Source organism: Emydura macquarii, unplaced genomic scaffold (assembly GCF_026122565.2).
Source record: "Emydura macquarii macquarii isolate MOO-44397 ecotype Brisbane River unplaced genomic scaffold, CSIRO-AGI_Emac_v2 contig_1253, whole genome shotgun sequence".
Lineage (NCBI taxonomy): Eukaryota > Metazoa > Chordata > Testudines > Chelidae > Emydura > Emydura macquarii.
The window spans coordinates 56,751,290-56,769,571 of NW_027131390.1; the positions used below are offsets into that span (position 1 = coordinate 56,751,290).

An 18,282-nucleotide genomic window follows, 5' to 3' on the forward strand; every position below is an offset into this window, starting at 1 on the left:
TACACAATTGTCGCCTGAACTCACTGAAGGGAGCTCATTTAAAGTTAAATGGTTGCATATAAAAACAAACAAACCCACAGGCTGCTTTGACATTACTGTCATAGGTAGCTTACCTGGCACAGATCATTTGAAGCCTCTGAGGTCTATTGGAGACGACCCTCTCTAGAAAGGTAATAGGCAATCAAAAGATTAAACAAAAATCAAGCCAACAACCATTCTTTGAGCCCTTACAAAAACATGTGCTTGGAATTTCAAAGGATCCTATAGAATCTGTCACTGTAACATTTATAAATATACATTATTCCTATAGGACTTGAATATCAACACTGATGTTAATAAGGCTGTTACAGTTCTGTAACCCTTTCTTTTCATACACCTGTGAATACAGGTCTTGGGCCTGATTCTATTTCCATTAAAGTCAGTGGGAGTTTTGCTTTTGACTTCAACAGAAGCAAGATCAGTCCCCAAAACCTAAGACTAAGAAATCAGGGGTAGTATTGCCTGAGTCAGAACCAAGGCCCCAAACTAGCAATCAGATCTGCATGGGCAGACCCTTACACCCACAGAGAGAACACTGCAGGAGATCCCAGTTAGGTGCAAGGGTTTGCCTTTATGGATCTGATTGCAGGACAGAGTCTGAGTGAGGACTCTAGAATGGCTAAGTGTGCTTATCCGGTTTCCCACTTGCTTGCTTGCTTTATAACTACTGATTTAAACCTTTCTAGCAGACTGAAACTTTGCAGACTTTGCAGTTTGGGAGGGTGTTGGGTTTTTTTAATGGTCAAATTTCAAAACAACTGGAAACTTTTAGATTTATACATTGAGAGTGAAAAAATAGATTTTTCAAACGTCATCTTCCACCTTTCAAGCTCAAAAATTAATGTAATGTCACATATATGGAATCCATAGTATGGACAAGTCACTTGAAGCTTTCTTTAAAAACGAAACATTTCTGTTAGAGATTTTTAATTGGGACATTCTTATCACCAAACAATGCAGAGGTTCCCTGTCACTGGAATTGCAATCTGCACATTGCAATGCCCTGACACAGTTCAGGGCTTTCATTCCACTTCACTGTTCAATGGAGTTTCGGTCTCTTCCGAATGATCAGTAGGGTCCATTGAATTTCATTTGAAACAAAGGAAGTATTGCATCTGCACAGCCATTTTAACATCAAAGCCTTTAAAATAGTTTTTAATGTGAGATTCCTGCAGCTGCATGGCACCCAGTAGATTGTAATGGCTCAGAAGGAGCCATGATTTTCCACAGTGCAGTAGTCTGTAGTCCAAAAATTCAATGGGTCAAATCCTCTGTTAGTGATGACATATTATTCCATTGACTTCAGTGGTATTATGATGATGTATACGGTACCATCTGAGGATTTCAATGGAGCTGTGCCAATTTACAGTAGCTGAGGATCTGGTGCAGTATATCCACATTTAGGGTCTCGTGAGGTTGGAAGAGTGCAAGGAGCCTTCTTCACCACTCCTTATGCCCCCTGTGAAGTCTGCTGGAGTGGGATTGTAGAGGCACAAAGGCTCAAAGCACCTGTGAGCCCCACCTTGGTAGGATGCCTACAATCACTCTGTGCTGCTTCCAGAGAGACATTCACATCTGTGCAGAAAGTCCATATCAAGCCTGTGTTGCACACGGTGGTCAAAATGGGACTTAACTGGGATTTAAGTGGTTCATAAGTATTAAGCAGGTATTCTGAACAGGGGTGAATGTCACCCAAAGGGTGCAATGCTGGCCAGGGCAGCCAGAGTCAGAATCTACTGGCAGAGGACTACTGTGAAGTCTCAACTGCAGCTAAAAGTTGCTTTCACTGGGCAGATCACTGAAGGTGGGTAGCAATGCAAATACTTCTGAAGCACAGCTGATGCAAGGCATCCATAGCAGCAGGGCTAAAACAAATCCAGAGTTTTTATATGAAGACTAAGGTTATGGCAGAACTATAGTTACTGATGTAATATTACAGAGAACTGCTGAATACATCCACACACACACACACATATATATATATGCTTCATTAAATTAATCTTGGGACCATTCCTGAAGCCTCTTCAGAGACCAAACTCCCAGTGAAGACAGTAAGGATTTCAGGATCGGGCCCACAGTATGTCCTAACCATAGTGCTGTCTCACTGAAAGCACTATGATTTTCCTAATGTTCAGCATGTTTGAAGTATACAGGTGTATAGTTACCATCATTTTACTACAATGACTACAGGATTCCTTTGCAGTACTTAATGTAACTGAAGTAGCACTCCCATAACTGCCACAAGACAATGCATTGTCACTATTGATTTGAGATAGTAAGAGAGAAAACTGTTACCAAACTTTGCTGCCTTAACATATAACTTTATAATGATTTATAAGACAAATAGAATTAAGATTGAGCTCTATCACAAATTAATGTTTACTTTTACGCTGTAATGTAGTATTCAGTAGTCTGCCAGAATGATACAACAGAAGAGCAGGTTGGAGCTTAAAAAGTTATGATTTAGGTAGGATAAAAAATACATTATAGGTTTATTCTTGGAACATTCTGAGAACTATAATCTAATTAATAAATATATGAATGGACAGATGGCAGTTCTCTGATATCATCTCCCCCTAATGGGAATATTTACTTCTGCTTATTGGGTTTTCAAAATCCTAATGCTTAAGAAAACACAAGAGAGGAAAATATGAACAGCTCAAATTCAAATACTTCTTCAACTTTGATGAAAACACTAAGATGTACAGTTCAGGGAATGTAATTAATTGCTGTAGGAGAGCCAGCTCACCTCCCTGAGATCAGTGCATAGATCTCATGCTTTCTGCTCCAAAGGGGGAAATTGGTTGCATCAGTCACATGGTTCCATCCCTTGCACCTAGATCTCTGAACATCTTTCCACAGGTTCAGTGCAGAAAAAGGAGGCAAGCCAGGCTGGGGGAATGGCTGTGCATTGTTCTTCCACCAACCTCACCAGGAGTCTTCAGAAAAGTTAATGCAGCCTGAGGCTACATTACATTTCCTTTGGAGTCCTCTCATTGCCTTGGAACCCCCTTGAAACAGGGTGCTGGGACAAGCACATACATCCAAGGACAAGCTCCCTGTCACACCTCCCACAGAGTTAGAGGGGTTTCAGGTCTAGTGGTGGGTTGGGATTGGGAAAGCTCTGGCAGCATGACTTAAATGGAGTCCTGTAGCTAGGGAGCTGGAAGGAGGCTGTATGCTACCTTTATGACCCCTAGACCTGGGGCTGATTGGGGGTGGTTCAGGCCCCAGATACATTAGAGCAGCTTCAAGGATACTTTAGCTTGTGCCCATCTGTAAAGACCCTCAAGTGCCTGTTGTGACAGATGACGATCTCTGGAGAGCAAGGGTGTTCAGGACATGCCCCTCTTCCTTGGCCCAATCTCTATCCTAAAAGGAACTGGAAGGAGTGGCATAGAGCCACATATTCCAGCCCAGTGTCACACGGAGCTACCCCTGTACCAGAGAGATCCTTAGGTAGCTGGCTAAACCAGCTTTGTGCAAGTGGACAAGGACAAGGTGCAAAACAGCCTCAGAGTTAGGGTCTGGCTCAAGCAGTGTAGAATCAGGCCCATTGTTTCCCATTGGTAGCAGTGTAACGGCTTAACACAGCCACGTTGTTTGGAGCCATAAGCCACAGCCACATTGTTTGGAGCCATAAATTATTAACTGGGCACCTCATTCTCTTCTGCCTGCACCTTGTGTAGTAATTTACATTCTTGGAAAGTGAATACAAATAAATACACAGGGTGCTAGACAGTGGAAAGCCAGGCTCTCGGGCTGGGTCATACATTATTTCATTTGATGCACAGACATGTCTGCAAAGACATATATGAATAAGCTCTCAACACTTAATCTGTTCAGTAACAGTTTTTCCCCATTAGGCTGGTTGGACACCTTTAGATTATATCACAATGTAAGCAATACTTCAGAAATTTAGCAGATTCCTGCCTACAAATATTAATGAAGCCATTGATAGTAGATGACTGTATAAATTGTGATTAGATTAATTACTGTTTTAGTGCCAGAGCTCTGGAAATGGTTCCCTGGGAGTTACTATTAGCATATTTTAAAACCCCTCCCTACAAGCAATCACTGAAGTTAACTCAGACCCATATTCCTTTTGGATCACTGTTAACCATTTCCCTGGGATCTTCATTTCCCCCTCATTTTTGTTTTATTTTGTTTTCCCACCTTTTAGTAAATTTCTGGCAATTATTTGTCTGTATTGAGTAGAGATGCAACACTTTAAAACAGAGAGAAAAGAAAAAGGATGAAAAGAAATAACGTTATCCTAAAGAGTGTGTAAAATTATAAATAATTTTACATTATTTATAACTATTTAGATTATTATAGAACTTGTTGCCTATTAATAAAACTGGTTGAGATTTTTTGACAGAATAGTTGGTCTATCTGGAAATGCTGATTTAACAAAATTATAATATTTTATGGAAATGTATCGATTGAGTCAACATTTTGACAAAAATTATTCAAACAATTCAGAATATTTCATTTTGACCTTATCAAAACATTTCATTCAGACTTCAATGTTATATTTTATTATAATTTACAATATAATATAACATAAAAGTGGCATCAACAAAGTTAAAATGAAATGTTTTGATTTTTCCTAAGCAAAATTTCAGAATTCTCATTCTGTGGGAAATTTAAAAATATTTAATTTTCATTCTGATTTGGAATGAAAAAAATTGAAATTTCCTGTGGAATGGAATTCTGGGTTCCAACCAGCTCTACCTATTAAATTATGGCTAGAGATACAATGTTATCTAATGATCTGATACAAGGCTGTGAGCCAGGAATTTCTGAATTCTAATCCTGATTACCCAATGACTTGCTGTGTAATTTACACAGTGTAAATTTAGGTGAGTCATATAACATCTCTGGCTTGGTTTTCTCAGTTGTATAATGGGGAGAATAATACTTATCCACCACAGAATGGTGGTAGGATTAGCTAATGAGCCACATACTGCTATTTTTGCCCAAGCAAAACTGCCATAGGAGTCTTTTGCTTCAGGCATGTAGGGGTTGCCATATAGTGTGTACAGAGCTTTGAAAATGTATGCAAAATACTATATAAATGTTAGGCCCTGATTCAGGAAAGCACTTACCCATATGTTTAAATCCATTTCTGTTCAGAAAAGCACACCGGGATTGAAAGTTAACTATAAAGTAAAGCATGTGCTTAAATGCCCTTCCTGAACATGGATCTTTTCCAGAACTAGAGTCTGAATTACTATTTTATTATTTCAATTTGGAACAGATGCAAAATTCAGGAAGGAACTTTAATACAATAAATAAGGGACTAGACAAAATGTAAGCATTTTTTAAAAAGAAGTATTTTGCTTTTTTGCAAAAACATTTCATTTTGAAATATAATGAGCTACTTGCTTTAATCCCTGGGGATACAGGAATAGAAAAAAACCACAAAGATTTTCAGATCCTTTACAAGTAGTTACATCTGCCAGAATTTGTAACTACTTCATGCTTCAAGTCTTAAGGAAATCTCTAAATATTAGGGATCAGGAGGAGACCTATTGTGGGGGGCAGAGTATCCCACATCCGCCTACTGCAAGGTTTCGTGCCCCTTTCTTTCTTGCATCTGATTCTGGCCACTGTCAGAGATAGGAGACTGACTGGACGGACCTTGGGTCTGATCTAGTCTGGCAATCCTATATTCGGAACAAGATCAATGGCAAGATGGACACCTTCCAACTTCATTAATATGGAAAATGTTATTACTATTTTTATTTGAAGTGTTTCTCAAAGACCTGAGACAGGCTTGAGGCGCTATTGTAAAGGATACATTACAAACACCCAGGTAAATATAGTTCCTGCCCCAAAGGGTAAAACAGATCTACAATTTTCAAGCAATGTAAATAGATACTGATTGAAGATAAAAGATAAAGGAATTCAAGGATCTCTGAATACTTCAACAAAATGGGTGAAATACTGATCAAATTATATATGGTTATGGTGATGTACACACAAGATAGTGATACCATTTATGGCTGATCGGTATTAATTAACAATAAGTGTAGACCCTAGGTACTCAATAATTCTGTTATTTTCTATCAATCCACAATGCAATGTATGCTCATTAGAAAAGACCTTCCCATTGCAAAACAAAGGTGGAATACTGATGGACAGATAATGAGACAAGCAAACCTGGAGGACAAAAGTTAAAGCAGTAAACAATTCCATCTGATGAACAGTGAAGATGATGATATTAAAAGCTGCTAATTGAAGGCAATGTTTCTGCATATATGCACAAGAAAACATTTGTATGCAGTGTTGTTGTAGCCATACTGGTCCCAGGATATTAGAGAGATAAGGTGGATGAGGTAATATCTTTTATTGGATCAACTTCTGTTGGTGAGAGAGACAAGCTTTCAAGGTTACCCAGAGCTTTTCTTCAGACGAGCAGAAGTTGGTCCAATAAAAGATACTACCTTACCCTCCTTGCCTCATGAAAATATTTATCTAACACCAGCAAAACCAGTGGTGCAGCAGGATAGAAATTGGTGTGGCTGTGTGGCATGCATTAGACTGCCCAATGCCATATACCCAATGCCAATACATGCCCAATGCCAGACAGATAGCAAGCTGCCCTGCCCTGAACTACACATGAGTTCCTGGCTCCTATTCCCTTTGGGTCCAAAACCATATACAGATTATTATGAAATAAAAATCTCCATCATTTTAGGATTCAATTTCCTTCCATCCCATGGAGACTTCTTGTTAAATGAAAAACAACAACACTGGGAGAGTTTAGACTACATTTGTATGCAAAAATGTAATTGGATACTGGTGTTTCAGAGCTTGTTGTTTCTTGCTTCCATCTGCTGGCGGAAAGTTGAAAAAGCAAGGGACACTGAAAATGTGTCTATATTTGGAGGAGCAAAAGTTCATTTTTGAAAACTTCTAAATCTCATTCTTAGTATCAGAGCCTGCATACATTTGATAAATGATACTAATGTGTCTCTTTTGCTTTAAATGTCATTGTTGCATCTGAGGAACTTCCTTGCAAAACTCATTCATCACGATTGAGATGATCCTAACAGGCACAGAAAACACTAAATGCTGTTCTGTTGCTCAGCTTATGTAATAAAAGGCATTTAAGGCAGTTAGTTCTAACAAAGTGGTAAGAAAATTATGAACTATTCTCTTCCCTTTGGAATCCTATGTATCAGAGAGAGGAGATGTGAAAAACTCAGCGTATCAGTAACGAATTTACAATCTCGCAAAAGCATTGGCTAATGTCATGTGCTGTTATTCCTAATTCTTTCCTGCCTTTGACCCCCGGTGTCTAGATTCTAACTTGTAACCATTAGTGGAGATGGATCAAGACACTGGCCTTCTGGTGTCACAAATGGAGTTGAGAGGGGATTTAAACTCCCTGCTTTTCAGTGTGGTGAAATGAACACAGCAGTAGATTAATGCAAGGATTTGAGCTCACACAGCATGAGAGCTTTCAAAAACAGTGTTAACAGAGCTACAACTGCCTCTTTCAGAGGAAGCAAAAGGAGAGAGACAAAACATGAACAAACACAGGGCAAAGACTTGCCATTGCTGTTGAGGGTACAGTGGCTCCTGACTGCAGTGGGACTGGCAGGTGGGCCACTGAGAGGCCAGACAGGGGCTGTCCATACCCACAACATGCTGCAGGGACTGGTTCTGCAGCCATGCAGGCAGGGTCAGACTAAGCGCAGGGGGGCCATGGTTCCACAGTTATGTGTATCCACTAAGTAAAGACCCTGAAGAGGGGGAATGCAAGGGCTAGCCTGTGGACACTGCTGCAGCCCAGGGAACAACTCTCTGGCCTGGGGAGACTTCATTGCCCCACCTTCCTGTTCAGTTGAGTTTTGGACCTGGGTTGAGGATTTGGCACATAAGCAATGATAGCTGTGTTGAAATTATGTAAAAGAAAGACAGGGTTTTCTTTAACATAGGGCCCAGTTCTGAATTATTTTATGCAAGGGAGCAAAGGGGCTTTAGGTGGCCCATTACTGCCTTGTACTATCTATGAGAGAGCATCATCCATGGGGCTGCTACTTCCCCTCTTGTGGGCAGGAAGTGAGTGCAGCCATGCAAAACTACGTGCCACCCCTTGGTCAGGGTGTGTGGCAAAGCTACCCTTGGGGAGTCCCTCATGGTGACAGACACACCTGGAGGCTCCAGTTCGAAAAGTTCCTACAGACCCACTTAGTCCAGCAACCCTTCCAACTACGAAATGGACACCTCATTCTGGAGCTGATCCTGTGCTGTTGAAGCCAATGGGGGATTTCCTATTGATTTCAATAAGAGTAGGATCAGACCATCTGTGCTTTGTTTTGTAATGTTCTCCGTCTGTGTCTCTGGGCACGGACCTGGTTATTTACTTGTTATCTGTGCTTATAGTGCAGTGCTATGAACATCAATGGTACTAGCTGTACACAGACTAGCATCTAGGTTTGGAGAAACACTAAAGAGTTTGTCTGCTTATCTGAACTATCCCAGACACTTAGATCTGCACAGCTGGATTGGAAATAATCTCAAGAGAAAAGATTCTCTCATATGATCTCCACAGCTTCCCCTCAGGCTCAGCATATTTTAGGGATAACAGCACTTTTGCTTCACGTGGAAGTAGGAAGTGCAGAAGAGTGTGCAAATTAAAAATACATTTTAAAAAAGAGACAATGTTTCATATATCTCTTCCCCCTCCTCCACCAGAAATGGGTTGGTTCAATTCAGGTCTAGGGCAGATGTCCAGGATGGTTCTTATTTTATCCGAACTGGTTCATGTATTAGAATCATAGAATATTAGAGTTGGAAGGGACCTCAGGAGGTCATCTTGTCCAACCCCCTGCTCAAGGCATGACTAACCTCAGCTAAATCATTCCAGCCAGGGCTTTGTCAAGCCGCAGCTTAAAACCTCTAAAGATGGAGATTCTGCCACCTCCCTAGGTAACCCATTCCAGTGCTTCACCACCCTCCTAGTGAAAAACTTTTTCCTAATATTCAACCTAGACCTCCCCCACTGCAACTTGAGATCATTGCTCCTTGTTCTGTCATCTACTACCATTGGCAATCAGGTTGGTCAGGCATGACTTGCCCTTGGTGAATCCATGTTGACTGTTCCTGATCACCTTCCTCTCTTCCAAGTGCCTTAAAATGGATTCCTTGAGGAACTGCTCCATGATTTTTCCAGGGATTGAGGTGAGGCTGACCGATCTGTAGTTCCCTGGATCCTCTTTCTTCCCTTTCTTGAAGATGGGCACTATATTTGCCTTTTTCCAATCATCAAGGACCTCCCCAGTTGCCATGAGCTTTCAATGGTAATAGCCAATGGCTCTGAAATCACATCAACCAACTCCCTCAGCACCCTCAGATGCATTGCATCTGGACCCATGGACTTGTGTCTGTCCACTCTTTCTAAATAGTCCTGAACCTGTTCCTTCAGCACTGCGGGATGTTCACCTCCTCCCCATTTTGTGCTGCCCAGTGCAGTAGTCTGGGAGCTGACCTTGTCTGTGAAGACAGAGGCAAAAAAGGCATTGAGTACCTCAGCTTTCTCCACATTCTCTGTCACTAGGTTGCCTCCCCCATTCTGTAAGGGGCCCACACTTTCCCTAATCTTCCTCTTGTTGGTAACATACCTGTAGAAATCCTTCTTGTTCCCCTTCATGTCCCTTGCTAGCTGCAACTCCAGTTGCGCTTTGGCCTTCCTGATTTCATTCCTGCATGTTCAAGCAGTATTTTTATAATCCTCCCTAGTCATCTGACCAAGCTTCCACTTCTTGTAAGCTTCTTTTTTGTGTTTAAGCTCATCAAAGACTTCTTTGTTAAACCAAGCTGGGCACCTACCATATTTGCTATTCTTTCTGCACATCGGGATGGTTTGTTCCTGCGCCCTCAATAAGGTTTCTTTAAAATACAGCCAGCTCTCTTGGATTCCTTTCCCCCTCATATTAGCCTCCCAGGCGATTCTGCCTATCAGCTCTCTAAGGAAGTCAAGTTCTGCTTTTCTGAAGTCCATAGTCAGTATCTTGCTGTTCTCCTTTCTTCCTTTTGTCAGGATCCTGAACTCGACTATCTCATGGTCACTGCTGCCTAGGTTGCCACCCACTTCTACTTTCCCTACCAAATCTTCCCTGTTTGTGAGCAGCAGGTCAAGAGGAGCACGGCCCCTAGTTGGTTGCTCCAGCACTTGCACCAGGAAGTTGTCCGCAACACTCCCCAAAAACTTCCTGGATTGTCTGTGTTCTGCTGTATTGCTCTTCCAGCAATGTCAGGGTGATTGAAGGCCCCCATGAGAACCAGGTCCTGTGAACTGGAAACTTGCCTTAGTTGACTGAAGAAAGCCTCATCCACCTCTTCCTTCTGGTCTGGTGGTCTCTAACAGACACCCACCACGACATCACGTGATTTATTTATTTAGAGCCAAATTCTGACTCTAGAGCAGCGGTTCTCAACCGGTGGTACGCGTACCACCGGTGGTACGCGGAAGAAGGCTGGGTGGTACACGAGTTGTACCGCGCTGCCAAATCTGCCGCAGCCGGAAGGGCCCTCCCACCCACCCTTGCGAAAGTCTGCCTCCGAAAAGGGGAAACGGCGGAAGGGTTTTGGTGGAGGGCACTATTCCCGCCATGGAGCCCGCCGCGAAACCCCGCCGCAAGTCCCAGCCCGCCGCCGCCGCGAAACCGCGCTGCCGCCACAAGTCCCGGCCCACCACGAAACCGTGCTGCTGCCACAAGTTCCCCCCCCACTTTTTTTCCCGAGTGGTACTCGGGTCAGGTAAAGGCAGGTCAAGTGGTACTTGACCTGACTGGACCTGCCCCGAGTAGTACTCGGGGAAAAAAAGGTTGAGGATCTCTGCTCTAGAGTATGGCTAGAGCAGCCAGGTGTGTGCTGGAGTCATTCCGAGGGGCTCTGAGGATGGGAAAGGAATCCTTCTTGCTGGTTTACACAGAAGTGGCTTCAGTAGCCACTGAGGGAATGCAGCACACATCCTTCTTCCTTCCTTCCCCTATGTGGGTGCTTGAATAAAGGAGACATATACAGGGATGTGTCCATCAGCTTCCATGCCCCCAGTCGCCCCACCCACAGAGGCACTCTGCATGTGGGCTTCTGTGGAGCTCTGCTTCGCACAGCACATGGGATGCCTGCTCTGCCCACATGAATTCCTAGGGCTTGTCTACACTGGGGAAACTTTCTGACTGATTTTAAAACCAGTTCAGCTGAAATAGTTTCAAAACCAGAGAGAGCTGCTTAAGGTGGCCTGATCCATTTTCACTAAAGCAATTTCAAGATTGCCTAGACTCTTGCCTTCCCCCCACAGTGGATGGAAGTGTATCAGCTCTTCAATCATCCTGGGTCCCCCATTGCCGTAGGGGACAGCATTTGAATGTGTACAGCTTGGCCTGAAGTTTGGTGCTAAAACTTAGGGTAACTCTGCCCGTGAGTGGGCCTGTATATCTGTTGACATCAGAAAATTTCCTTGGTCAGATTGTGTTACTTTTAGTCGCATAAGGTTTACCTTTCTCCACAAGTAGTCTGGGACAGTTTGTAGTATAAAATCTTGATCACTGTTATGAGTGAGGATACCCAATCCAGCCCTTAATGAGGAAAATGGATCATTCATTTCCCCTAACAGTCTCTGTGCTCCCCTCTTCCCATCCAAACTAGCAAGTTGCCGGAGAAGGCAACACATTCCAAATTTCACGCCAGTTTGATTAATGCGTCTCAGCTAATTGTGTGAAAGATTCCAGTCCTTTAGAATGTGAGACCAGGTTATTGTTCATCCAATCACAGTTAGCATGTGAAAATGGGGGAGGTTTAGTGTCCAAGTGCTGGAGTCAAAGGAGGGGCATCTTGGAATGGGTCATAGAGCAACACCCATTCCTTTGTAGGGATGTTACTATGCTCTACTAAACATGTAAACCTCTTGCTCAAAGCACTTCTTTTCCCTCCTCCACTTTTTTTTTCAAGATACATTCCCTCCTCCCACCTCTCACTGAGTGAGTGAGAGAGACCTGCTAGGTCTGCAGATGGATGGATTTCACATCCCAGGGTTTTTAATATTTCACTTTTATATTTCTCTTAGAGAATGATGCTGCTGAGAGGCTGAGAATCAGTGCTCATCATTTCCCCCTCATTGACACTTGGATATATTGCTCTGAAAGATATCCCAGGAGAAAACATTAAAAAGAGAGAGAGAGCCTGCTTTTCAAAGCATACTTCTCAATCTGCCCACATCAAAATAAGGAACAACTGGCCCTTTGAAGTTCAGGACACAGACTTCTCAACCAGCCTGCATGGAAATAAAAGAAACCAGCTTTATAAATCACACACACTTCTCACCTTGCCCACATCAAAATCAGAGGCTGTGACCTTTGAAAACAAGGTTTAAAGGCCTCACACCTCAGCTCCATAAGAATAAAAGGCATAGATAGACCATACCTATAAGTATCTGTCACCCTGTCCAGGGTAAAATAGGAGATGCTGGCCCTTTAAATTGAGAAGCAGACTAAATCTTTAGTACTTGGTACAACAAAACGTTAAATCAATCTAAGCCTTAAAAACGTTAAATCAATCTAAACCTTAAGGATATACTAAGATCCCCTAATTTCTGTAAAGCATGGAATTTTTTTATGGAAAAGTATTGATCCAGCTCTTAAATGATTAGCAACTCAGAGTGCATTTAGAAACGCTCTCAGTGAGATTCTACCTGGTTTATAGTTGGGAAGCTTGGAAAGTCCTGGCCAGGTATCTTCAGTTGGGACCCCCAATACCTGTGTGAAACAAAAATGAGAACAGAAATCAACTGTGTGTGTGAATACATGTGTACAATATGAGAGTCAGATTCTGATCTCAGTTACACTAGTGTGAATCCAGAGTTATCCCTTGGAGATCAATATAATTACACCTGTACCTATACTAATGTAGCTGAAATTGAATTCTGGCCCTGTGTGTAAGGAGAAAGATGCTTTAGTACTGCTGAATTTCTAATGAAAATGGACTTGCCAAAGTTTAGTATCACTGCTGCTGGGAATATCAATGTACATGTGCAGCTGCACTGACAGGTATCATTTACAAGGGTATTTGCAATAACAGCGGTCACTGTTTACAGCTAAAGGTGTCCCTCTAGGACCAGGATTGCACTGATGAGTGATTCTCTGGAGTTGTACTTGCACCACATGATGTGCATTCAGTGGCCATGCTCTGTAGCTGTGATAGAGACCCCTGCTGTTTCGAGATCAAAAAGAAAAGACAGTAAACATCTACTGACAGGTGCTAAAAAATAATTCTGAGAGTTGCTGAACCTCAGCGTCTCCTTTTGCCTTGAATGTCAATCATTGTGACTCAGCACCCCTCAGTTAGTGGAATTCAGGCCTGTAAGTATCCGCTAAGATCACTTTTGCTGCTGAGAACTATGAGACTGAGCACATCTGTATATATTTGCAGTTTGTAACTGCAGCTGTTCAGTGTGATGGTTATTATTTATTACATACAAAGTGTCGTGCATATAACACTCTGTAGATGAGCTGTGTCAAACATGTAAAGCTCATACCAGAAGGGCTTAAAAGTGTATGGCATGAGATGATAAAAACAGTACTGCCAACTCCGAGCATTCAAAAATCTGAGTCAGGTCCCCACAATCGTGACTTTAATCATGGCTTTAAAATCATGATATTTTTTAAAATAATAATTTTTGAATTCCTTTTATTTGCTTTCTGATTTTTGCAGCTTTTAGATTACTCCTAGGTTATGCTTTGAGGTTTTCTCTGCAACCAGAAGGGCTAGAAACTTAACGTTTCTTTAAAATGAAAGCTAGGATTCTCACATAATCACATGACATCAGGAGCTGGGGCTTTAAGTAAACACCAAATATTGCAAGACTCGTAATAAAATTGCAAGAGTTGACAACACTGCAAAATATGATACAGAGAATGGTCATTACTGGACAGACCCAGGCAGCAGCTAGAGAAACGGCCCGGAGGGAAGAAGGCCCCGAAGCAGACACCGAGCCGAGTCACACCGAACAGGAAGCTGGGGTGGAGACCGGTCCCCTGGAGCTGGGACAACTAGGAACAGTGCAAGAAAACTTCGGTCAAGACCAGGCCGATGACCGAAGATATGTCAACGCCAGGACAGAAGTGGCCGAGATCGATGGAGTCCCAGTGGAGGGAAGAGCTCGAGGCCCGGGGCCATACTTTCTGGTAAAGGGAGACCTGCTGTATCGGGCCACGGAGATGAGCAGGGAGCGGGTGCTGCAGCTCCTGGTGCCGCGGAAGCACCAAAACGCCGTGCTGAGCTTAGCCCACAGTCACCTCTTTGGGGGGCACTTGGGCATAGAAAAGACCCTGGCCCGAATCCTGAGGAGGTTCTTTTGGCCAGGTATACACGAGGAAGTTCGGCACTATTGCGCCACCTGCCCCGAATGCCAGCTACACAGCCCCCAGCCTCGCTTGCGGGCCCCTTTAGTGCCCCTACCCATCATTGAATTCCCATTCCAGCGTATTGTTATGGACCTAGTGGGTCCCTTGGAGAAAACAGCCAGGGGACACCAACACATACTCGTTGTCCTCGATTACGCTACCAGATACCCACTTCCCTTGCGGAATACCACTTCTAAAGCGATCGCAACAGAGTTAGTGAAGATTTTCGCCCGGGTGGGGCTACGCAAGGAGATACTAACGGATCAAGGGACCCCATTTATGTCAAAGCTAATGAAGGACTTGTGTACTCTCCTACGAGTGCGAGCCCTACGGACCTCCATCTATCACCCCCAGACAGATGGCCTGGTGGAGAGGTTTAATAGGACACTCAAGGCCATGATCAAGAAAGTGGTGAGCGGAGACGGCAAGGACTGGGATGCACTGTTGCCGTACCTTATGTTCGCCATTCGCGAGGTTCCCCAGGCCTCCACGGGGTTCTCCCCCTTTGAACTACTGTACAGGCACCACCCCCAGGGCATCTTGGACATAGCCAGAGAAACCTGGGAGGAGGAGCCCACCCCGGGAAGGAATGTTATTGATCATGTACTCCAGATGAGGGACCGGATAGCCCGAGTCACCCCCATTGTGCGGGAACATTTAGAGAAAGCCCAGGGGGCCCATCAGGTCCACTATAATCGCCATGCCATGGTTTGACGATTCCAGCCAGGAGACCAGGTGATGATCCTCGTACCTACCGCCGAGAGCAAACTGTTGGCCCAATGGCAGGGACCCTATGAAGTGGTCGAGCCTGTGGGAGAGACCAACTATAAAGTATAGCAACCGGGGCGCCGGAAGCAAGAGCAGATCTACCACATCAACTTATTAAAACCATGGAAGGCCCGAGAAGCATGTATGACCTTCACCCAGGAGGTGGTAGCACCTGAACAAGTGAAGATATCCCCCAACCTAACGCCAAACCAAAAGGCCGAGGCAGTGGAGATGGTAGCCCGGAACCAAGATGTCTTCACGACTAGCCCAGGCCAAACAACGGAGGTCTTTCACCACATTATCACCAGCCCTGGGGCTAGGGTTACGATGAGACCCTATCGAGTATGCAAGGCCAAGAGAAAGGAGATTAAGGCTGAGGTCAAAAAGATGTTGGAGATGGGGGTCATAGAAGAGTCCCATAGTCAGTGGTGTAGCCCAGTTGTGCTAGTACCGAAGCCAGACAGCACTACGAGGTTCTGCAACGACTTCCGCCGGCTAAACGAGGTATCTCGGTTTGACGCATACCCCATGCCCCGTATAGATGAGCTTGTGGACCGAGTGGGCAAGGCCCAATTCCTGACTACCCTAGATCTGACCAAGGGATATTGGCAAATCCCACTAGCTACCGAGGCAAAGGAAAAGACGGCGTTTTCAACACCAGATGGGTTGTTCCAGTATACGGTCCTTCCCTTCAGACTACATGGGGCCTCAGCCACCTTCCAGCGCCTAATGGACAAGCTGTCATGCCCCCATGCTGATTATGCCACTGCGTATCTGGACGACATAGTCATTCATATCCAGATTGGGAGACACAACTGAGGAAGGTGGAAGGGGTACTGCATACTTTGAGGCGGGCTGGCCTCACTACAAATCCCGCCAAGTGTGCCATTGGTCTAGCCAAGGCTAGATACCTTGGATACATCATAGGACGGGGCACAGTAAGACCCCAACTCAACAAGCTGGAAGCTATCCAGAATTGGCCCCGGCCCAACCGAAAGAAGCAGGTCCGAGCATTCTTAGGGGTGGTAGGGTACTACCGACTGTTCATCCCCCATTTCGCTTCCAGAGCCAGCCCCCTGACAGACCTGATCAAGGCCCGGGGCCCGGACATAGTACAATGGACTGCGGCGGCAGAGGAAGCCTTTGCAGACTTACGGACGGCTCTCTGCAGTAACCCCATACTCTTCGCTCCCGACTTTACAAAGGAATTTATTCTGCAGACCGACGCCTCGAAGGTGGGGTTGGGTGCGGTCCTGTCGCAGATGGTGGGTGACGAGGAACACCCCATTATGTACCTCAGCAGGAAGCTCCTCCCAAGGGAGCAGAGGTATGCAGTAGTGGAGAGGGAGTGCCTCGCCGTCAAGTGGGCTATGGAGGCACTCCGCTACTACCTGCTGGGACGCCACTTTACCCTGGTGACCGACCACGCTCCCTTCCAGTGGATGCAGCGGAACAGGGAGAAAAATGCGCGGGTGACCCGGTGGTTCTTGTCCCTCCAACCTTTCTGGTTCACCATACAGCACAGGGCAGGATGTCGCCACGGGAACGCTGATGGCCTGTCCCGGGTTCACTGTCTGACGTCCCAAGTTGCCCAACCCTGGGGGGCCTGAGCAGGGGGGTCCGGCTATGAAAGAGTGCTGGAAGGCATGTATGTTAGCCCCAGGCTCCATAAAGCCCTCTTCCCTGGGTAACCCATCTGGGGCTAATTCAAGGCAATTGGGCCAATTAGGCCACCTGGAGCCTATCAAAGAAGCTGCCCCAGCAGTTCAGGCAGGCCAGGAGGGCTGAAAGGGAGTTAACAGCCAGAGGAGAGAAAGCAGAGCAAAGCGAAGCAGAGCAGAGCAGAGCTGCCCTGCCCTGCCCTGCCGCAGCTGCAGCCACAGGGCTTCGGACTACCATCCACTGCTGCTACCACACCAAGATGGAGAGGCTCCAGCTGGGGAAGGCTGAACAACCCTTCACGCCGGTACCAGGGAGCAGGCCACAAGCCGTGGAGCCGCGGACAGGCGACCCAGGGAAGATAGTCGGTCTCAGGGACTTAGCCGGGTGAGACCACTCCTCACAGGGTCCCTGGGTTGGGGGCCCGGGGCAGAGGGCAGGACCGGGCCCCCCCCTTCACTCCCTTCCCAGCCGCACCACTGGCGTAGCCAGTGAAGCGCAGGATCCACAGGGCAGAACAGGCGCACCCCGCCACACTAGATTGGATCAATGCTCATTTCACAGAGTCAGAACTGTCTACTGTCCAACTAAATACAAACAGCCTCAAACCGAGGTAAGTACTCCAGACTAAAAAACTACACACATACATAGGCTGAAGATTTTCAAAAGTGACCAGTGATGTAGGGTGCCTCAGTTTTTGGCACTTAAGTTGGGACATCTTAAAGGACCTGATTTTTAGAAAATGCCAGGCACCTGTCCTCTAAAGAGCATGCTCCTTCAAAGTATCCCAAGCTGGACACCCAGCACTCACTAGTGTCAGTGCTGAAAATCTTGGTCTCAATATAGTCTTCTTCCAGATGTAGATGTATAACAACACGGAACCTCCTGTGTAATGGATTAACTATTTCATGGCTGTTAGACTTTCCCTCTGGATTCTTAAATATTATTTCTGTCTTTTATAGTATGAATTATTAAGCAGCAGTGACAGTTATAATGTTGTGTATGTGAATGAATATATATATATATATATATATATATAGTTCCCCTTTTTTGACTCAGGCGGCTAGTCAAATATATATGTGTGAATAATTTATATATATATAGTTGCCCTTTTTTGACTTCAGGGTTCTGTGGGCAATTGATGGCAGCCAGATTTTTCTTTGATACAGTCTCATTATTTACAAGCTATGTGCAAAGTCCTGTGTCTCTGAATGCAAAAGGAATCAAGAACAAAAAGGAGCAATTTCTTAGCTTAGCAGCCCACCAAGCCACTTTAACCAGAAACAGATTCAAATGCTCTCTTTCTAGCTTTCTCCAGGATCACACTGTACTTGTGCAGGCCTCTGCTTGGCTTTTCCTTGCCTCTTTTCCTCTCCTTCTCTCTCTCTTCTTGTCT

General features: G+C 44.7%; 1 protein-coding gene across 1 annotated transcript in view; it reads right to left on the reverse strand.

Moving 5' to 3' along the window:
• The window catches only part of CDK15 (cyclin dependent kinase 15), a 55,196-nt gene that overhangs the window by 13,289 nt on the left and 23,625 nt on the right, over nucleotides 1-18,282 (reverse strand). The window contains exons 10-11 of the mRNA XM_067549826.1: nucleotides 12,749-12,812; nucleotides 114-162 (exon numbers count right to left, since the gene is read on the reverse strand). Coding sequence (XP_067405927.1) covers nucleotides 114-162; nucleotides 12,749-12,812 — 113 coding nt within the window. The remainder of the gene's footprint in view (nucleotides 1-113; nucleotides 163-12,748; nucleotides 12,813-18,282) is intronic.